General features: G+C 32.0%; 1 protein-coding gene across 1 annotated transcript in view; it reads right to left on the bottom strand.

Moving 5' to 3' along the window:
- Nucleotides 1-21,043, bottom strand: part of Slc9b1 (solute carrier family 9 member B1) — a 72,399-nt gene extending 51,356 nt beyond the window's left edge. Inside the window, exons 1-5 of the mRNA XM_015484387.2 lie at nucleotides 20,888-21,043; nucleotides 19,128-19,269; nucleotides 4,578-4,748; nucleotides 3,096-3,238; nucleotides 1,898-2,025 (exon numbers count right to left, since the gene is read on the bottom strand). Coding sequence (XP_015339873.2) covers nucleotides 1,898-2,025; nucleotides 3,096-3,238; nucleotides 4,578-4,748; nucleotides 19,128-19,269; nucleotides 20,888-21,040 — 737 coding nt within the window. The 5' untranslated portion in view covers nucleotides 21,041-21,043. The remainder of the gene's footprint in view (nucleotides 1-1,897; nucleotides 2,026-3,095; nucleotides 3,239-4,577; nucleotides 4,749-19,127; nucleotides 19,270-20,887) is intronic.
- Nucleotides 21,044-23,855: the final 2,812 nt, after the last annotated feature.

The raw sequence follows: 23,855 nt of genomic DNA on the forward strand, positions 1-23,855 counted from the left end.
CCCCCCCCCCCCAAAATATACTTTTTAAAAATGTGCATTTTATGTTGAAGTCTTTAGTTCATTAGACATGTACTATGAAGCAAAAAAACCTAACAATACCCTAATTTTTCTCAAATAATATTCCAGTTATCCCAATATACTTTTTAACTAAAACTTCCTTATCTTGACTTGAAATGCCACCTTTATCAAAAGTGCTACATACATATTCATAGACTCAGTACAAGGTTGAGAATGTGAACCCTGAAGTCATGCTACAAGGTAATTTCAGTTACTTACAAAGTTAAGTGATATATTTAACCATTCTCTAAGTTTTCTAGTTTGGAATAATGTGAGATTAAAATGAGCATTACAAAGATGAATTAATATGTATAAAGCTCACAGAAGATTGCATAGCACATGGTAAGGACTCAAAAATGATAATTGTTGTCACATAATTTGAAACAGTAACAAAACTTCAGAGGAACACTTTTGGTTTTTGAGGATTAGACATCTACCTCATAAGATAGGATCCTCTACTTTGATGTGATGTTCCCACTTAGAGCTCTCGGTATGTGTCTCCTATAGTTAAAGGAATATAGGGGACTTGAGTTATGGACTTGAAAATAAATGGCTTGGAGATAGATTTGAAATCATTACAATATAAGAGAAGAATCAGAGTCAGAATAAGAAAAAAAAGAGGGTCTGATACTAGATCATTTCAATATTTAATGAATAGAAGAAAAAGGAGAACTAGAAAAGGAAGAAATTTTGGCTTCTAACTTCCAGAACTGTGAGAAACAAATTTCTGTTATTTTAGTCAATTTATTTATATTGGTCACACATTTGGAGAAAAAAAATATATTAGACAATACATATATTAGACAAAAGGCTTTATATAAAAGTAATTTAAAACTCATAATGAAGATGAAGAACATAATTTTAAAAACTGGCAAAAGATTTGAACTGACACTTCATCAAGTAGTGAGGTAAATATAAAATAAATCTGCAATAGGATATAACTGTACATTCTCTTAAAAACACTAAAATTAAATAAACACTACCATTGGAGAGGATATGGATGCATTACAATTTCATATATTGATAGCATAGTCAATGGGTACTTCACTTTTATCTGTAAAGTTCTAATTTTTCAAAAGGTAAATGCATTTGATTCAAATGTATGATATGTCAAGATCATTGTATTGTCATGAGCAACTAATAAAACAACAACAACAACAACAAAAAGGTAAATGCAGGGTTGAAGGGTATAGCTCAGTGGTAGAGTGCTTGCCTCACATGCATGAGGCCCTGGGTTTGATCCCCAGCACTGCAAAAAAAAAAAAAAAAAAAAAAAAAAAAAAAGATAAATGTATTTGGGCATTTAACAATACAAATTAATTTTAAAAATCCATTGGTTTGGCAATAAGAAAGTGCTTACAGATTTAAGGAATTTGGACAATCAGGTAGATGAATAGTAAAAAAGGCAGTTGGGGCATTGAATTTAGGGAGTTTTTATTTGTGTGTTTTTAAAAATGGGAGTTTTTAAATATTACAAATATATAACTATAAAAATATCTCTCATATATACACATGCATATATATACATACATATAGTATAGGAGGAAGAGGCCATTAGATAGGATAAATATACAAATACATTATAATACAGAAAAGAAAGAATAAATTGATGAAGTGGATTACCATGGCACTACATATTTAAGAACTATGAATGTTTGTCAAATACATCATAGATTTGGGACATGGCTCTGTGTTTGGTCAACTGATTTCCAAGGTCATCTACTTTATGAAAACAAATTTTAATGAAGAGCTTGTTTATACAATATTTTTAATATTTCAATAGTTTTGAACCAACCATCATTAACCGTGTATTTTCATAGGCAAAAAAGAAAAAAATTACCCTAATAGAAATCCCCATTGCCAAGGAAACTGCATAATGAAGTGGGAAAAAACAGCAGCTGCACATGCCTCTGAGATGCATGGACCGAAAGACAATCTTAAACAAACAGTTTTCAAATGTTGTAAAGCCTGAAATATAGAGTAATATTTGAGTAAACTTACAAAGGTCAAAAAGGAAAGTATTTAAGCAAACATTGAATTAGAGAGTTTTTTGAGTAATAAACTTTTACTATACTGCATCTTATTTGGCCAGATCATTCTATTGGGCTTGAAACTCTAATATAGCTCATTTTATATATCATCATACATTGGATAATAAATAATTTCATACTTTATAAAATATTATTATAGTTATTTTAAAGGATTTATTTTATAACTAAGTATCTAATCTTTCTAACTGCCTAATTTTCCTAATATTTGATAGAATGATAATATCCTATGGGTGTTTTCCATTAATTACCATTTAGCAATTAACTATTTGACTAAATTAATATTTACAAATAGAACACACCAAAATGCCATAAAAATAACTTAAGTTTATAATTAATTTAAAAAGGGAGAACTTTTCAATTTTCTCAGAGGTTCAAATTTTCTATTGGAAAATAAAATTATCACTGGCTATAATTATTTATGCTTATGGGATAATATTTGCATTAAACATATACATTTGCCACATTTATTTGAGTTGCTATTATGTGCATGTATAGTCATCCTCTTAAAGCCAAAAAGATTTATGATCCCCATATTATAATATTTTATGAAATAATTAATGTGCTTTTACAACAAAACAGGAACATACTCTATGGAGAAAAAGTCATGAAACAACTATATTATTGAATTCTTAATCTCCTTAAAAAAAAGAATCATTTTATAGGGTGACCTTTCCTTTATTAACTGAAAAGTAAATAGTTCTCCATAGAAGAGCCTCCCAAGTAATACAAGTGCTGCATAAGAGACATTTCTCTGTGTAAATAATTATAGATGCTCCCCAATAGAGACCATACACCACGATCATTTCTCTTCATATAGGTAATAATGATAACTAGAAATAGAAATTAAGATGCCAGTACTTTTGCAAAGTCTTTGTTCTTTATCTTAGTTTGCTCTATTTGGAACAGCTATTACAAAAATTCTGTCTCTTTTTCTTTCCTACCAGCCTCTAATATTTGAAATAATTCAAGATACATTTGAAAATCTACCTGTGGATCAAGTCCAAGTCCAGCTCGTATTAGGATAATGGTAAGGGCAGTGTTTCTTAAAGTTGCAGACCATGTGTTATGTACTTGGACATGTTTGCCAATGAATGGAATATTCCTGATCATAAAACCAGCCAGTAACATCCCTTAAAAAAGAAAGGAAGAACATAAAGCATGTCTGGTTTAGTTCAATTATTCAAGAGAGAAAAACAGACACTCCCCTCTTTAAAAACATGTCTCTTTTTACTTTGCATAAAGAGCAGGTTATATACAAAAAGAGGAGAAAGCATGAATAAAGTAATGAAGATAAGAAACAACACGTCTAAATGTGATATAAGTAATTCATTGTTACTGGATCATAAAGGACAGGATGGGAATGGAAGAAGGAGCTGGAGGGGCCAGATCATGGAAAGTTTCCCTTTGGCCAGAATAAGGCACCACAGGAAGATTTTAAGCAGGAAGTGATTGATACATTATAGTTTTAATGATTTAGACAGGGATAAAACTGGAGACAAAAGTCTGTTAAAAGATTCTGCCATAGTCCATGCAAAAGACAGAAACAGCCTAAGCTATAGAGAAAACAAGTTTTGGGAAGAAGGAAAAAGATTCAATAAATACTTAGAAGGTCCTCTAAGGGTATATGAACATAGAAAATGCATTAGATATAAGATGTAGAGATAATCTCTGCTGATAGTATATTGAATATTTAGATGTATTGATTACTTAGAAGATAAGAGATATTTCTCTTTTCTGTTTTCTTTTTTGGGTACCAGAGATTAAGCTCAGGGGCACTCAACCACTGAGCCACATCTCCAGCCCTATTTTGTATTTTATTTAGAGACAGGGTCTCACTGAGTTGCTTAGTGCTCTCCTTTTGCTGAGGCTGGATTTGAACTCGAGATCCTCCTGTCTCACCCTCCCAAGCCACTGGCATTACAGGCATGTACTACTGCACCCAGTGATATGAGACATTTCTGATAAAAATTCTTCCACTAATTTTATTCTGTTCAGCTGGAGAGTTACAGAACACTGGTGATGAAGAAACAGTGCATAATGCAGGTGAGGAATCCATAAATATACATAGTGCTGATGACCAAACAGCTTACTCAAAAATCATAGGCCTTTTGGTGCCCTAGTCAGTATATTATTTGAATCTTGTATTCAAGTTACATGATATACACAAAAACTCAGTCTTTTCTATATTTTTCTTTTTCTATAATATATTTAAAATTAAGAAAAAATTACTTATGAAGAAATGGAGCAACAAGAATCATGTAGTGAGGATATTTAAATTATTTAAAAAATATTTTTTTGGAAAAAAGACACATATATATACACATGGATACACATATAAAATAAATACATACACAGAGAAGTTGCACAGATTATATTAAATTGAAATATTTCTGAATCATATCTAGTCCAATTAGAAAATGTTCAAAATTCAGTCAACAATGAACAAGAGAGAGCTAATTAAATACTTACCAAGAAGGGGTGGAAGTGGAGGCACTGAAGGTATTCTAATGATTTCCAAAAATTTCCCCCCAAGAAAGGCACTACAAAAAATAATTATTAGTCCAAATAAATTTCCACCAGGAAGAGCTTCAGAGCCTGAGAATGTCCAGGTTAAACACCACAGCATACAGACTATAACTCCTGAAATATAAAAAAAAATGTATCTACATATCTTTATAGACATAGCTGTACACAAACAAAAGATGAATTCAATAATAGCCAGTTCTATATAACAATCCATAGTATAAAATAATATTGCTTACTAGTATTACTGAAGAGAGACATCTACTTAAGATATATTCCAAAGACCCTGTTAATTTATGAAACAAGCTTTAAACAATGCATTTTTAATTTAAAAAGACACTTGTACAACTTTAAGTAATAAATGATAAATTCTTAAGACAGGATTATCCTAATTAAACATCATGCAGTATATTTAAATATTGAAACATCACATGGTACCCCATTAATATGTACAAATTCTGTTTCATGTATCCTTTAAAAATGAATTTAATGTAAGTAAAAAAAAAAGAAAGAAAAAATTCCATGTGAATTCTTTAAAGTGCTAAAACATATAATCTGACATTTTAAAGAGTATCATGGCAATATGAGATATTCTGAATTTTGTGCTTCAGAATAAGATGACGATTGGCCATGACATTAAATCTCAACTTTATTGAATATAACAATGGCAAGGTGCCAATTTTTTAACATGAGCAGACTAAATCTTTGTACTGAAAGTAACTCAGTTGATATTTGATCTAAGTGTACTAGGGAGGGTAAGGCCTGGAAAAAGTGCACCTGGACTTGGTGAAAAATAAATATAAAGTACATATGTGTAGGAAATATTGGTAGACAGAGTGAGTAGAATAAGGTTATATACATCTTGTTTCTGGCAAATACATACAAATAAAAACAATAGTCCAGAGGTTTCCATAAAGGACAGATAGTTATACTGTAAATTTCTACTTACCTTCATTTACTATGAATCATAATTTTTGGTGATTTTCAGGTTATTAAAACAGCAAAAGTGCATTTTTTTTTTAGCTGTGAAGTCTTTTTTTGGTTACAGAAAAATGTCAATGTAAACGAGGAAGATTTTGACTTGCTCAAAGCAGGAAGCTAAAACTAAGATTATTGCCTCCTCCCCAGTATTGTCACCTAGAAAAAATGTGAACACCTAAAGGGCTAATGCTGTACTAAAAAATGAACTCAAAAATATTGTTCTACTGGCAAACTGAGGAGACCAGGCAGTTTGTTTTAGCTGGTTTCTAGATGGCAAACTCTCCTTTGAAAATTCATATATAAAATAGACCTTATATAACTTATGTTTAGGGCTCATGTTTACAAGATTTTCATGGATTGGGAACCCCCAAAGTTCTAAACCAAGCATAAAAATGATCCCCGACCCATGGAACCATCTCTGGAGCACTTGATAGCTACTAATTCAAAATATCTCTAATGAACACTTCTGATTCCAGACTATGTAAATAAAGCTCCAATGAATATAAACTTAAGAAATATCTCATGAGAAAAAGTTAATAGAGACAACAAAGAAGAGGATTAAATATATGAAAACTTCATCTATTAGGACTACCAGATAGACACTATAAGTATTTTTAAAGAGAGCAAAGAAAATTTTTAAAACTTGGAGATATGAGAAAAAAATTGGAAATATTTTTTAAAAAATCAAATGGAACAATTGAACAGAAGCTAAAATAATACTGAAATTGAAAATCACTAAGTATCTTAAATGGCAGGCTGCAAACAGCTGAAGAGGGAAACATAACAAATAGATGTGAAGAAATTACCCAGAATATAACATAAAAAGAAAATTGAGATAGAAAAGGGTAGAGATTTAGATTATGAAAAAGGCCTAAAATAAATCTAATAGTAATTATAGAAATAGCATGGAAGGAGTGAAGGAAAGACAATATACTTTACAGGACTGACTAAATCATAATCAATTTGGTAATGATTTGAACACAGGAAGCAAAATGAGTTCTTAGATTAAGTAAAAATAATTAGATACTTATCAGAATCAGACTTCAATCATTGTAATAAGAACTAAAGTGGAAATTGAGTGATAAGAAAGGATTACATAAGGGAATCAAATAAATTCAAATGTCTCACTTAAAAAAATAATTAGACACTTAAATTCATTGTTGAGAGAAAGTACAGACTACCAAACACAAATATAAGATCTTAAGAATCCAGAGAAAGAAGTAGATTATCTGTAAAGAAATAAACATTACTGCAGATTCTCGATTCCAAAAACAACAAGAGGCTAGAAGATAACAAAGTCTTCAAAGTACAGAGATAAATAAATATCTAATGATGAATTCTGCATCCAGTAAAACTGGACAAATTGAAAATATTAAGCAAATACATCTAAGAGCATATCTTTACTGAGGAGAAACCTACTGAAAGTTATGTTTTAGAAATAGGAGACAAAATCAAAATGGAAGAAATATTGCACAAAGAAGTTTACAAACACATAGGTTAGACTAAAAAGTGTTGATTTTATTACATATTACTAATGAAAATAGTTAATCAGGTATTATAAAAATAAGGTGGGAGGGGGCTTTCAATAATAGTGGTATGAATAGGTTGGCGCTTTATTTCCATACCTAAAAATGAAAAACAACCCACATAAAAAATGGCACCAAATTATCAAAAACAACCATATCAGGACCCTGAAAATTGACCAAAGTTAATTATTAAATTGAGAGATGTTTATTCATAGAAAAAAGTACTAGGATCATTGGGAGTCAGAGGTCTTCCCGCCTGAGGTTGTTTCCATTCTTCTCTGCAGTCATCTCTTCCCAATGCTCAGTTGGAAAAAAAACTGTTAATTTTTTTCAGAATGGAGAGGGATATAAAAATTCTCAGCTTTTCTGCCAGAGGTAGGGCATATTTGATATGGTGTTGAAGAAGAAGTAAACCCATGCTTTGCCAGTGAAAATTAGAAAATGAAAAGAGAAAACCTGCAGCTTTGCTATTCTGAAGTTGCAGTCTCAGTTGAGGCAAGTGGCAGACAAGACAAAAATTTAACTGGGAGATCCTGGAAATGAGAGTCATTGAAAATTTGAGATAAATTCTCCATATATGCATGGCTGATGGGGAAGTATGCAGTAAAGAAGAGAATACAGCAAAGAGTAAAGATGAATCAAGATTTGAGCATTAGCTGTGACTGTAAATGCACTTACCAACTCACCCAGAGATCACCAGGCAGAAAAGAAGCCTTACCAACTTGAATACAATGGCTTCTTCAACTTATTAGGTGACTACTAAGCTATACAATTGGTACACAGGAAACCCTTAGGAAGACATACCAAAGAACAACAATAACTATTATAAAAGACATTAGCTGCTGGGGCAAAAAGATTTCAGTTGCACTCAAATTACCAAACAATAGCAACAACAAAGAAACCCTCAACAAATAAAAATAAGTGCAAAGTTGCTATAATGTGTAATTAATATGTTTGGGTTTCAACTAATAGACATGTTATAGGAAAATATGGTTCATATCTGGATAAACAGTTAATAGAAACTTATTGAATTCAGGTATTCAATTTAGAGACAGTTTTCAAAGTATCATCAATATGTTCAAATAAAGAAAAGTATGACTGCAATGTCTCATCTATTAGAAAACATAAATAAGGAGACAGAACATATTTAAAAACAGGAAGAAGGAATTAAAATTTATAAAAATTGAAATGAAATATTCAGTAGTGAGGTTCAATTGTATACTGAGTTTGCAAAAGAAATTATCAGTGAACTTGAAGATATATCAAAAGAGGTCTATCAATCTGAAGAAAAAAGAATCAGGAAAAATGAAAAGATTGGAAAATTTGGGGATATTAGTAGTGCAAATATATACATAATGGGAGGACCACAGGGAGAAGACAGAGACAAAGGGGCAAAAAGATATTGAAAAAGATCATGGAAGTTTTTAGACTTCCAAAACTGTAATGAAAAATATTAAGATATTAGAAGCTCAAGGAATCCCAAATAATAAACACAAAGAGAGCCACACCTAGAGATGTCATTATGTGATTGAAAACCAATAATAATGGGAAAATCATAGAAGTAGTAAGAGATGTGTATATACAAGGGAAGAACAAGATGACTAATAGTAGCACTCTCATAAGAAAAAAATGAGGCCATTTCAAAGGTGCAGAAAAAAGTAACTCTTAATCATGAATTCTATATTCAGTAAAACTATCCTTCAAAAATAAAGTTAAAATAAAGACTTGTCTGAATAAATGAAACTGAAGAAAATTCATTCTTGCTAAAGAAACACTAAAGAAAATGTTTTAAGCAGAAAAGAAATGATACTGGATGGTAACTTTCATTAATAATCAGAAATAAAGTCAATAGAAATGATAAATAAATGTTTAAGTATAAGACTATGTATATTTTTTCTCATTTCATCTCATAACTTAAAAAAGGCATAAACTGGGGCTAAGGAGGTGGCTCAGTGGTACAGTCTTTGCCTGGCATGCATGAAGCCCTGGGCTCAATACCCAGCATCACATACACACACAAAAAGCAGAAGCTGGGCATGGTGAGTCTGCAGTTTCAGCTATTCAGGAGGCTGAGGTAGGAGGATTGCAAAAACAAAAGGCAAAATATAGAGATTTGGGAAAGACTAGATGGACATTTAGTTTTTTTGTTATATAATTCATTCTCTCTATATTTTATTCTTAAAATAGTTCCTCAAAAATAAGAGAACAGGCTAAGCATGGTGGTATGCGCCTGTAATCCCAGTGTCTCAGGAGACTGAGGCAGGAGAATCATAAGTTCAAGGCCTACCTCAACAACTTAATGAGGCCCTAAGCAACTTAGGAAGACCCTGTCTCAAAATAAAAAGTAAAAAGGGTTGGAGATGTAACTCAGTGATTAAGCACCCTGGGTTCAATCCCTCGTACCAAAAAAAAAAAAAAAAAGGAGAGTACTTACTGAGATAGTTTGCTCCTGTATTGTCTATTCTATTAAAAGAATTATTTACCTCCAGAATAGTATTGCTTTTCAGTGTACCAAAATCTTTATTCTATCAAGGAAAATAGAAATATTTCATTATATTTGAATATTGATTTTTATTTATAGAGAAAAAATGGTTGAAAATATTCTATAATAAGTCATATTTGCTATTTTATTATTTTTAATTTTATTTTTAGTTGTAGATGGACATAATATTTTTATTTATTTATTTTTATGTGGTGCTGAGGATCGAACCCAGTGCCTCATACACGTGAGGCAGGGACTCTACTACTGAGCTACAGCCCCGGTCCCCATATTTGCTATTTTAAAAGTGAGAGTATATGCAATGAATTTAGCTACTAAGTTCTTGGGTAAGGTATTGGAATAAGATGGGATACAGATGATTTATGATCTAAATATTCTCTGATAAGATGGTGTTTATTCAGGTTATATTTGAGGCAAAAGGAAAATTTAGACCTTAAAGATACTCAAGAGGGGCTGGGGCTATAGCTCATTGGGAGGGTACCTGCCTCGCACATGTAAAGCACTGGGTTGGATCTTCAGAACCATATAAAAATAAATAAAGACGTTGCGTCCAGCTACAACTAAAAAAATATTTTTTAAGAAAAGATACTCAAGAAATCACAGCTCAGTTCCAGATGTTGGTTTGGGGGGGTGGTAAAGGAATAATCTTCTAGGAGATTGGTTGGTAAAATTTTTTCAGTAAAAGACATATAATTAAAAACTTTCTGGCACTGTGAACCATATGGTCTCTGTTACAAATATTCAACTTTGTCATTGTAACACAATAGACCTTTACAAAACAGGCAAGGGGCTGGATTTTGTTCCCCAGCTCCCTTAACAGTTTGAATCATACTGAATTATACTACCAATTATGAGGAGGCTGATCTGGGCAGAAAATTATTGTTAGGGCCCTAGGATGATTCCTTAGTTTCTATTATTCCTAATATCTTTCTTCTAATAAGGCTATAAAAATTCTCTATCCCATGTATTTTTCCCATAATTTAATCATATTTCACAGAATTTTGCTAATTAGATATTTATTTAAATAAATAAGCACTTCCTTTAAAATTAATATATTTGTTATCTTGCTCAAGTTGAGAACAAACTAAATGAATAAGGGGGTGTGTTTTCTTTTTTTTTCCCAGATGGGGTCTTACTATATTGCTGAGACTGCTCTCTAATTCCTAAACTCTAATTCCTGCCTCAGTCTCCCATGTAGCTAAGAGTACAGGTGTAACCACCATGCCCTCCAGAGTCTTGATTAAGTGAAAAAGATGAGATGGAAAAGGGGAAATAAAATAAAAAACAGGCTTGTTCACCAGGGCAGATAGGGTACACATTATTTAGCTAAAACGAAATTATAGAACACAAAAAGGAATAAACATATCACCATGAAGAGAATTGAAGGAGAAAAGAAAGTGTTTTTACATCATCCTGAAAGCTTTAGGCTTTTAATGGTGGGCACAGATATCTACCATTAAAGAATTTTATAGAATAGTTTCACTGTCCTAAAAATCTTCTATGCTCTATGCATTCCTCCTGTCCCCAGTTTTTGGCAACCACTGATATTTTTACTGTGTCCATAGTTTTGCTCATTATAGAATGTTGTATAGATGGAAAAACACAGAATATAGCCATTGCAGATTGGCTTCCTTTACTTGGCAATATGTATTCACATTTTCTTCATGATATTTCAAGGCTTGATAGCTCATTTATTTTTAGTGTTCAATAATATTTCACTATCTGGATGTACCACAGTTGTTTATCCACCCACCCAATGAAGAATATTTTGATAGCTTCCAAGTTTTGGAAATTATGCTACAAAAATTAAGCTACAAACATCAGCTTAAAAATTTTTTGGCACATTTGGGTAAAAATAAATGAGTGTGATTATATGATGGGAGTAAGTTTATTTTTGTAAGAAACTGTCAAATTGTCTTAAAAAGAGGCTTCAACATTTTGCATTCCCACAGTAATAAAATGATAGTTCCTGTTACTCTGCATTCTCATCAGGATTTGGTATCAGTGTTTTGGATTTTGGCTATTCTAGTAGGTATGTAATAGTTGATTAGTATTTTTATTACTTTTGCTGATTACTTTCTTTCAGTGCTGGGGATCCAACCCAATGTCTCACACATGCTAGGGAATCTATTGTTCAAACTTGAAATTCTATAATGACCTATGATGTTGAACATTTTTGTATGTTTGTCATCTGTATATCTTGTGAGTTATCTTTTCCAGTGTTTTACTTATTTTAAAAATGGGTTATTTATTTCTTTATTGGTGAGTTTTAAGAGTTCTTTGTATGTTTTGGATAACAGTCTCCTAATAGATGTATACATTGCAGATATTTTTCACCCAATCTGTAGCTTATCTTTTAATTCTCTTGAAAATGTACTCCATAGAACAGAAAGGTTTCTTTTTTAGATTTAAAAAAATTATTAGAGTATTATAGTTATACCTAGTAGCTGTGTTCATTTTGGCAAAATCACACCTGCAAGGAATTTTATTTCAATTCCCATTCCCACTTCTTTTCCTCCCCTTCTCCTTTCCACTATTCTCCTTCTTCTGCTCTGCTGCCTTCCTTTTGCTTATTTATTTTTGATTGGTACTTCTACATATACATAAAGGTAAAATTACCTTTAGTACATTTATAGATGCACATAATATGATTTTGTTAAATTCATTCCATATTTCCTCCCCATTCCCATCCTCCTTCCTTATCATTCTCTACCTTCTATTCCACTGATCTTCCCTATATATCTGATTCCCCCACCCCACCACTTTCTTTCCCTTATTTTGCCCTAGCTTCCATATGTAAGAGGAAATATTTGACCCTTGATTTTTTTGAGTCTGGCTTATATCAGTTAGTATAATGTTCTCCACTTACATTCATTTACTGGCAAAAGCCATTATTCATTCCTCTTTATGGCAGAGTAAAACTCCATTGTGTATGTATACCACATTTTTTTAAATCCATTCATCTCTTCCAGGCATCTGGGCTCATTCCATGATTTGGCTATTGTGAACTATGCTGCTATAAACACTGAAGTGACTATATTGCTAAGTATGCTCATTTTGGTTCTTTTGGATAAATATCAAGCAATGGAATAACTCACAGAGCAGAAATTTTTAATGTTAAAGTCCATCTCATAAATTTTTTTTCATGGAGGGAACCTTTGGTAATTGTATTTTAAAAAGTCATTGCCATATCCAGTGTCACCTAGATTTTCTCCAATGTCATTTTCTATGAGTTTTGTGTTTTACACTCAGGTCTATAATCCATTTTGAAAGGTACAAAGTTTGTCTCTAGATTTTATTTTTTATTGCTCTTGGATATCCATTTATTCTAGCACCATTTGCTGAAAAGACTATCTTTGGTTTTTTCCTGGTTCTCAGATTTTCTACATAGATAATCATGTCATTGTATTTCTTTTGTCTCCTTTTTCGAAGACCAGTTGACTATATTTATATGGGTCTATTTGTGGGCTTTTGTTCTATTGATCTATTTGTCTAGTCTTTCACTAAAAACTCACTGTGTTGATTACATAACTTCACAGTGTTAAGTCATGTAATGTCAGTTTTATGACTTCTTTTTTGATATAAATGGGCACATTTTGGGTCTTTTTCTATATAAAATAGAACTGGTTAGCTGAAATTCACAAATAACTTTCTAGAATTTTTAATAGAATTGCACTGAATCTATTAAGTTGTGAATAACTGACATCTGACAATATTACATCTTTCAAGAAAATGGAATATCTCTTCATTTATTTAGTTCTATCAGATTTATATAGTTTTCCTTACAGATACTGTACATATTACACAAAAATTTTGTGTTGCTAATGTAAATGATACTATGTATTTTTAATAACTTTATTTTTTATTTTTTTGTGCCTGGTTCTGAGGAGTGAACTTAGTGCCTCACACATGCTAGGCAAGCACTCCACCACTGAGCCACAACCCCAGCCCTAATACTATGTTTTTAATTTCAAATTCTATTTGTTTATTGTGGTACATAGGAAAGCAAATGCCTTTTGAATATTAATCCTGCATTTTGCAACCTATTAGCTATTCCAGAAGTTTTTTCCTGGTTCTCAGATTTTCTACATAGATAATCATGTCATCTGAACAGTTTTATTTCTTCCTTCCTAACATGTACAGTTACTGTTTCCTTGCCTTGCTTTATTGCATTAGTAGGATTTCCAGTACAATGTTTAAATAGAGTGGTAAGAGTGGGCATCCTTGCCTACTTCATGATCTTAGAGGAAAAGCTTCTAGTTTCTCACCATTAAAGTATGATGTTAGCTATAGGTTTTCAGTATTTTTTAAATCAAGGTAAAGAATATCTCCTTCTATTCTTAATTTAATGAGATTTTTTAAAGAAACCATGCATGGATGTTGAATTTTGTCAAAAGCCTTTTATTCATCTATTGATAGAAAGATTTTTTCAGACTTTTTAAGACTACCAATGTAATGGATTAATGTTGATTATCTTCAAATGTTGAACCAATCTTGCACATCTGAATAAATCCCACTTGGTCATATGTGTAATACTTTTTTATACATTATTTAATTCAATTTGCTAATATTTTGTTGAGTATTTTTGCATCTATGTTCATTAGAGATACTCATCTACAGATATTGGTGTTATAATGTTTTTTCAGGTTTTTATAGTATTAATTCTGGCCTTTTAGAATGAATTGGGAAGTATTGTCATTGCTTCAAGCTTCTAGAAAAGATTATAGAAACGTGATATTGAAAGATCCACAGATCCCAAACCCGGAATGAACCACACAAGACACTGGCTGCAAAAAGCAGGAGGCGTTTATTCTCACACAGGCGCCTGCGGGTGCTCAGCGAAACCTCAGCCGGAGCTTCGGTGAACTGGCACACCGGGCTCTAGGGCACAGATCTTTTATAGAGAGCAGGGGGTTAGTTTTTAGCTTAGCACAGCAACAGTCTTTCTATTGGTCCCTCTGAATCCAGCAGTTGGGTCACCTAGGGGGTAAACTTGTTTTTCAACTCTCTGTTCCCGGAAAAACCACAAAATTACATCCTGTCCTTTCGGTTCCTGTTTTTCTCCTGTTTGACCGTTAGGGTTATCTATATGGAACATCTTGTGGTAGCATTGTGCAAGACTTGAAATGCTACGTGCTGCTGGAGGGGTTTTGACATGGGGGTTGGGTAAGGGAGCATCTTGCAGCTTCAAGGCCCAGGGGTTAGATTTCCTAATGTTGGGGTCTTTCAATATAATTGCATCCTTAAATGTCTGGTGGAATGAACTAACAAAACCATTTGAGCCTGGAACTTTCTGTTTTGGAAGGTTCTTAATTGTCGACCCAATTTCTTTGATACATATCTATTAGGATGCCTATTTCTTCTTGTGTAAGTTTTAGAATATTGTGCCTTTCAAGAAATTGGTCAACTTCAGCTAGGTTATCAAATTTGTATTGTTCATAGTTTTTATCATCTTTTAATGCCCATGGGATCTGCAGTGATGTCCACCCTTTCATTTCTGTTATAATTTGTGTATTCTCTATTTTGTCTTAGCCTGGCTAGAAACTTATAAATTCTACTGACATCTTCAAAGAATCAGTTTTTGGTTTCATTAACTTTTCATAGTGCTTCCCTATTTTTAATTTCATTGACTTCTGTCCAATTTTTTGTATTCTTTTTTTTTTATTACTTTGAACTTAATCTGTTATTCTTTTCTAGCTTCCTAAGTAGATGTTTAGTTTATTAATTTCAGATATTTTTCTGTAATATAGGCATTGAATGCTATAAATTTCCCTCTATGCCCTGCTTTTGCTGCATCTTATAAATCTTGATTAAGTTATATTTTCATTTAAAAGTATTTTGAAATTTCTACTCTGATCTAGTGTTATCTTGAAGTATGTTGTTTAATATCAAAGTATTTGAGGAATTCCAAATCTCTTTCTGTTGTTGATTTCTGGTTTAAATCCATTCTTATGTAAAGGCAAATACTTATGATTTTTATTTTAAAAATTTTGTTAATGTGTGCTTTATGGCTCAGAATATGGCCCATCTGGCTCAATGTTCTATGTTAGCTTGAGCAGTTTTTGTATTCTGATGTTGTTGGGTTAAGTTATAGATGTCAATTGCATCCAAGTGACTGATACGATGTAATTATATCTTTACTCAATTTCTGCCTGCTGGGTCTGTTCATTTCTGGTAGAAGGATGATGATGTTTCTAACTAGAAAAGTGGATTAATCTATTTCTCCTTATAGTTTTATCAGTTTTTTATTTATGTATTTTGGTGCTCTTTTGTTATGAACATTCACATTGAAGACTGCCATGTGTTTTTGAAAAATTAATACTTTTCTCATGATATAATGCTCCTCTGCTCTATCCCTGATAATTATCATTGTTCACAAGTCTGTTCTTTTTGAAGTTAATATAGCACTTCATCTTTATTTGTATTAGTTTTAGAATAATATACCTTTTCCATCCCTATTCTTTTTAAAATTATTTAATTTTTTTTGTAGTTGTAGATGTATAAATAAATAAATATCTTTATTTTACTTACTTATTTTTATGTGATGCTGAGGACCTAATCCAGGGCCTCACATGTGCTAAGCAAGCACTCTGCCACTGAGCTACAACCCCAGCCCTTCCATCCTTATTCTTAATCAGTATGTATTTTGTAAATAACATTCACTTGGGTCTTATTTTTTTAATATTTATTTTTTAGTTGTAGTTGGACACAATACCTTTATTTTATTTTTTATTTATTTTTATTTGGTGCTGAGGATTGAACCCAGGCCTCACATGTGCTAGGCAAGCGTGCTATTGCTGAGCCACAACCCTAGCCCTTGGGTCTTAGTTTTTGATCCCATCTGACAATGTCTATATGTTACCTAGTGTATTTGAATCACTGGCATTTAAAGTGTTTATTGATATAGTTGTATTAATATCTAACATATTTGTGTTTGCTATTCACTGCCATGTTCTTTGTTCTTAATTTTGTCTTCTACTCTTTTTTTATATTTGGTTACAATTGAGGATTTTATATAATTCTATTTTTCTTAGCATATCAATTATACTTCTTTTTTATTTTTTTAAAAATATGGTTGCCCTATAGTTTGCAATACACATTTACAACTAATCCAAATTAATGTTCAAATAACACTATTGAAGCAATACACAAGAGGTAAACACAAATTGTATGAGGCTGCTGCTAGTATAGATTAGCATACTATTTTACAGCAAACATTTTTTTACAAGTAGAAGAAATACGCTCTAAAATAATGATAAAATATAGTAAATACATAAACCAGTAACATAGTTATTTGTTTTTAAATAGCCATTCAATGATTCCATCCCATACATGAGTGTATGTTCTGTACTTTTATATGACTGGCAGTGCAGTAGCTTGGTTAACACCAGCATCACCATAAGGACAGGAATAGTGCATTACACTATAATGATATGGCTACAGTGTCACTACTTGACAGGAACTTTTTAGCTCCATTATAATCTTATAGGACCATTATCCTTACAAATAGAACCAGAAACTGAAAGTCTCTGCAATATTATTTTTAGATCCTAAACTTCCAATCCTTCCATTTTCAAAAGACTCATAATATAAGATTTTAATGGGGAAATTAAGCCCTGAAAATCATGGTTGTTTGTAAACAAAGCTTTTACTTAATTTATATAAAGGAAAACAACTACATGAAAACATATTGTACTTTCACTGAAAGTAACTTTTTTGAAAAAAGATACAAAAAGGAATGGTAGCCTAAAAATCCTGCTCTAGAATCTCCATTTCTTTGTCACTAGGCAAGCCACCTCTTAAGCAAGTTATATAAACATGTGATTAAATGTAATGAGACTGATTTTTGTGTGTGGTTGAGTGTTTAGATTTCTTACTTAAAGAGACAAGTGATTTAACTGTCATTTGTACAGAAACTGAAGTGTTACTCCTTTTATTATTCAAAGTATATGCTATTTTAGGTTTTTATTTTTTTGGTTGTTTAATTCTACTGATACATGGATGTATATTACTTATTCCATGATGAGACAGAGTGGGATTCCTAACAGTGACATGTTCAAAGCACATTCAGAGATTGAGATTCTATACTTTGTGTATGAAGGAGCCATTATGAACCTAGGATGTCTATAGGTGTGCATGTGAGAGAGAAAAAGGAGAGAGACAAAGAGTGAGTGAGAAAGGTTTTGAAAAATTGGCTAGGACTATAGTTCAGTGGCAGAGCGCTTGCCCATCATGGGTGAGGCACTGGGTTTGAGGCTTAGCACCATGTGAAAATAAAACAAAATAAAGGCATGCTGTCCACTTACAACTACAAAAATAATTTTTTAAAAAAGAGTACAAGACTATGCACTCCCAAAATAGAAACATGGAAGCTATGACAAATCTCCTTTTTCTATAATGTTTCTAAAACTACAAAATCAAAAATGAAAGAACAGAGGGGGAAACAAATTACAGAACTAGTTTCAAGTTTCAATGTCGGTTTTCTATAACTCTCCAATTAGTTCCTGAGTAGCTTGCAGCCTAACCTTCAGGAAATTACCTTGGGTGATCAATACATTTTCCTTTCCCCCACAAGTCCTGGCCCTTTTCTCTGCTCTATTAGAAAATGCCCACTAAATACACAGGGTCATGGGAACATGCATGTAAGATCAATGTGCAGAAAGTATATTCACCAGAGTCCAATAATTTATGCTGGCAGATGAAGACTTTCCAAGTTCAGAGAAAAGCTTGGTTCAGTGCTTCCAAAACACTGATGTTATTTTAAAAAGCAATGTTTACTAATGAAGAAAAAAAATGAAAAAAATTTTCTCTCAAAAGCTTAAAAGTTAGCACAAAGTAAATAAGAAAATAAAAATAGAAAACTTCAATTACTTATACATCATCATATTTTAAATTTAATTCTCTCTAAACTCTGTTAATCCTCTTTATAAATTCTTGGTGAATATGAGAAGCTTTAAAATTTTAGGAGGAGGCGTGAACATACTCTATATACAAAGATATGAAAAATTGTACTCTATATGTGTAATAAGAACTGTAATGCATTCCACTGTCGTGTATTTAAAAAAAATAAAATCAATAAAACTAAAAAGCAATTTAGGAGGAAAGCAACTTTTATACAATTCTGCAAGGTTGCACCATTTTAAACTTTGGGGCCTAATTTTAATAAGAACCTTAAAATTGCCAGGAGTATGATATTATTTTCAGCTAACAGGATTAAATATCAAAAGTAGATCTTTAGTCAATGTTGCTTCTATTCACAAAAATTTAATACAAAAGCATGGAAATATTAAAATATAAATCTGTTAAGCAATATTTGGTTTTTAGTTTTGAAATATTCAAAGAACATTTTCTCTTTGTCTACATGTTGCTTGTAACAGAGCTAAACATCAAAAATATACAGATTAAGCAGTGGCTTTATTGTCGCATGTTTTATTATTTATCACATACATTTCTCATTTTCTCCCCATTTACATTTCTTATTGCACATACCATTTGTAATTATTTTATTCACTATTCCTTGTGGAGGACAAGAAATATGTGACTGTTTATTCGTCTGTGGTACCATTTCCTGTGTTTCTGACAGGGTTCCCTTAGCTTGGTCATATGTGCTACTCTTAGGATCGTTGAGGATCTGAAGTAAAACAAGGAAATCTTTAAAGAACTGTACTTTCAATACAATTTTATGAATGCACTAAACCACCACATCTCATAATTAAATTAATATTACTACTGCTAATACACATATACATGTATGCTCTATATCAATAGGTATTTGGGGATGTCACAGCAGTGCATTTTGCAAGGCACCATGATTTACACTTTAATAGACTCAAGTCCCCACCATTTTCACTTACCATTTATATATATTGAACAAGTGAGCCTGCAATGTGGGCAAGATAATTAAAAGTATCCATCTTCCATCTACCTCCCTGAGATTATATAACAAAACTTTTCTGAAACAAAATACAACTTATTGGAAAAGAGGTGATCTATAATTTTGTAATTTTTGGAATCATTTGAAAAATTATATAACTGAAAGAAAAATTAGAACAGTATAGGTCAAGTCTTCACAAATTTAGGCACACTCCTACTAATATTTATAGATAACATAGATAGTTCATGCCTTTACCCATACCTCAATCTCCCAGGCCTTTGAATGATATTCTAATCATGAAATTGCTGATTTAGACAAAAGAAATGTTTGGTTTATGAGAATATTAAGTGGCTTTTCCTATTGTTTAAAAAAATAAACACAGCAACAACAATAAACCCAGAGCAGAATTAATAATTAACTCTGAACAAAGATCTTCAAACTTCCCTTTATTATTGTCATGAGGGATGTACATGTGCATACAAACACTTTCACTTTGAGTGTATTCCTATTATTTTCAGTACAGTGGGAAAGAGAACATCACATTGTTGCAGGAAATATAACAAAGGCTAGAGAGTAAGAAAATATTCAGAAAAGGGAAGGTTAACATCAATGACTAGAGAGACAGAGATATTACAGTATCTGATGGTTAAACATGAATTGTGTAGTTCAATGATTAAAATTCTCAAACCTAATGAGCAACCTATTGGTGTTCTGATGTAGAAGCTTTTTCTAGATGTTTTTCCATGGTATAAAAAGGCTAAACAAACAATGATGAATTTGTATTAGGGTTGTAAAAAAACAGATACAGTGAGATCATAGTTTTCTTATTTGAGAATTTATAATAACTTGATATCAAAATGAATTAGAAAGGAGAAAAAAAATGAATGTTTAAAATATTTCAAAGCACTTTTTTCCTTTAAGAACTGTAGAAATTTATATTTCAAAAATAATGTAATTATAATTATAAGCAATTATTATTTAGTAAATAGACCAACAAAAGGCCTAATGATCTACTCTATACACTTGCAAAATAAAAATAAAAAACTTGCATATCTTAAAAATACACAGCACATACTTACCTTTGCAACTACTAGTTTAAATTGCTGAATTTTTCCTGGACATGGCAAGAAATAACAAGGCATATTACCTTTATTCCTAAAATCTACCTCATTAAGCTCCAAAATACTCTGTACTAATACTTTTTTATGTTTCTTTCTGATCAATTCATAGGACTTGTTAAACTATTTCAAAACTATCTCTTCTCATTTTTTTTAGCCAGACACATAGGAGAAATCTAATAATAAATTTTATAAAGAAAATTTAAGATCAGATAGATATTTATTTCATATATTAAAATGTAGCTTTAAGTTTTTACCTGATCAGATATCTTCTCCAAATGTTCATTTTTTGAATTTGTGGTGTGCATGCTAGAATTTAAAAGAAATAATAATTTGAACAAGTGAGCCTGTAATTTGGGCAAGATAATTAAAAGTATCTTGGGACTATAAATCCATATGAAAACAAACATGATTAAGTGACATTAATTTTTTAATTATTTTTAATCATAAAGTTGTATCATAATGAAGTCAGATAACCTTTATATGACTTTATCTGAATATTTGCTTTTAAAATTATTAATCAAAACCATGTGAATAAGTCCTAAAAACCATTTTCATATAGAATTTAATACTTCTCTCTAGTTTATAATATTTAAAAATCACATGTAAGAAAATTCAGTTCTTTATTTCACAAACTCAACAAGTATGTTTGAGATCATTTTCATCCATTGATTTACTCTATCTTCAGTTATAAACCTGCATGAGACTCCAAGAAACTTTAAAATGAAATATGGAAGATGGCCAACTAGAGGTACTGGACATGCTTTCTTTCTGAAAAGAAGGATCAAAAGCAAAGAATAAAAGTTTGCTATTCAACTAGAATACATGGGGGAGAGCACTGGAAAGCAGTGTTAGTGAAACAGAGAAGCAGTGGAACACAGAGGCTCAAGATAACGTTTTAAAAAAAGGAACAAGCTATCTTGCATCAATTGCCCTGTCACCCAGTCTGGACTAGCTTCAAACTGAGAAAGTCCTCCTATTGTGATAGATATTTTCTTGGAGCACAGGAAAAGATAACATGACACCACCAGTATCAATGTGAACCTTCTATAACTCAGTTATATCATTGTTGCTACTCTGTAGTATAAAAATAAAATGCCTAACCAGAAATATGAATTAACTCATATGGGAAACAAAGAACTAGTATTTAAAAGGAAACTAACAAGAGAATATAACTATGCCTCCCTACACTAAATGCTCAGCCTTTGGATAAGAATCTGCTAAGCCAGTGTTGGCAAAAATAAAACACTGCTTCCTGTTGAATGCCCTGGAGTCCAGTGTCTCTGTGAGAGAATCCTGCCAACACTAGTAAAAGAAAAAGGTAAATGGCAGGCCCCCAACAACCTTCATTGACACCATTAACACCTGATGTTTTTGATTTTGGGGAATTCTGTAGCACTCATGGACCTTGAAACTGGTTTGGGGAGTTGTCATGGAGTGTGCATCATTGCACCACTCCAGAGAGGGAACTTAATTCATGTCATACTTTCCCCCACACAGATTGTTGTTGCACAGTGCCATTTTGAGATCAAATCCACTTATTCCAAGCTATATCCACTGTGCATGCCATGCCATATCAACTGGAATGTCTCCACAACCACATTGCCTAAGGAGACTTAAGGAACCCCCTTCCTATGCTGAGCACATGCACCTACTAGAGTAGAACTTCCCCCATGCAGCTCCAAAAATCTGATGGAAGCTGCACCCTGGCTATTGCACCAACCATGCCTTGCTTACCTAGGCCAGCCAGAGGAGCCCAGCCCACTTATAGACCTGTAGAAACTGGGAGGCATCTCACATGAGCTGCCCCAGAGTTATATGCAAAACTCACCACCACAGGCATTGTCAACATTGATTACAACTGAAGAAGCTACATAATGACTACATTTCTGTGGCCTAAAAGAACCAAAGCTAATGTATCCCACCCAACCAATACCTTATCTTCAGGAGAAATTCTACTTATGGAAGCCACTCAATAAAATTGAATAGAGCAAAAAGTTATCTGATGTGCAAATATCATCACAGAGACACAAGAAACATGAAAAAGGAAGGTAATGTGACATCTCCAAAGGGACATAATAATTTCCCAAAGAAAATGAAATTGATGAGATACCTGAAAAAGAATGCAAAATAATAATTCTAAGTAAACCCAGTGAGATAAAAGAGAATACAGACTGATAAACCAACATAAATTAAGAAAATAAAGAAAACAACATAAAGACAGAGATCATAAAAAAGAACCAAGTGAAATATTAGAACGGAAGAACTTAATAAGTAAAATTTTAAAAACATGGTTTTTAAACAACTGATCAGGTCAAGCAAAAGAAAAAATTTCTGAATTTGACTGGTCCTTTGAAATAACTGTCAGCCGAAACAACAAAAACAAACAAACCACAACAACACCCTATACCACTAATAAACAAATATTTGCATTATGGATGTATCAGAAGGGGAAAGGAGGAAGAAAAGTGTAGAAAACAATTCAGTGAAATAATAGCTAAAATAAATCTTGAGAAAATTACAGACATCCAGATCCAGAAGATTCAAAGGGCTCCAAATAGATTTGACCAGGCCCTCTCAAATGCAAAAATCAAAACAAACAATTCTCAAAACAGCAAGAGAAAAAAAGCACTAAGTCAAATTTAAGGAAGAGCTCATTAGATAAACAACAGTTTTCTCAGAAGAAATCTTATAGCCCAAAAGGGAATGGGATAATATAGTCAAATCCTGAAAGAGAAAAATTGCCAATCAAGAATTCTATATCCAATGAAGCTGTTCTTCAGAAATAAAGTCTTTCCAAAACAAACAAAAATTAGGATGTTCACCACCACCAGATTGGCCTTACAAAAAATGTCTTAAGAGAGTTCTATATTAAGAAATACAAAGATATCTACTATCATGAAAATACAAAACTATAAAACTCATTAATACAGCAGATACACAAAAGAGAAAACAAAACTTATCAACACAGAAAACCACCAAACAGCAAACAACAGGAGGGGAAGAAAGGAACACAGGATATACAAAACAACTTCAAAAAAATGAACAAAATTTTAAGAGTACATCTTTACCTACCAATAAAAATCTTGAATATAAATTGATTAAATTATTTTTTTCTTTCTATATTCTGTATTGATGTATTTTAGTTGTACATAGTGATGAGATCCATTGTTACACATTCATATACATACACAATATAATTTGGCCAATACTAAATTCTTCAAG

The sequence above is a fragment of the Marmota marmota genome, unplaced genomic scaffold (genome assembly GCF_001458135.2).
Source record: "Marmota marmota marmota unplaced genomic scaffold, marMar, whole genome shotgun sequence".
Classification (NCBI taxonomy): domain Eukaryota; kingdom Metazoa; phylum Chordata; class Mammalia; order Rodentia; family Sciuridae; genus Marmota; species Marmota marmota.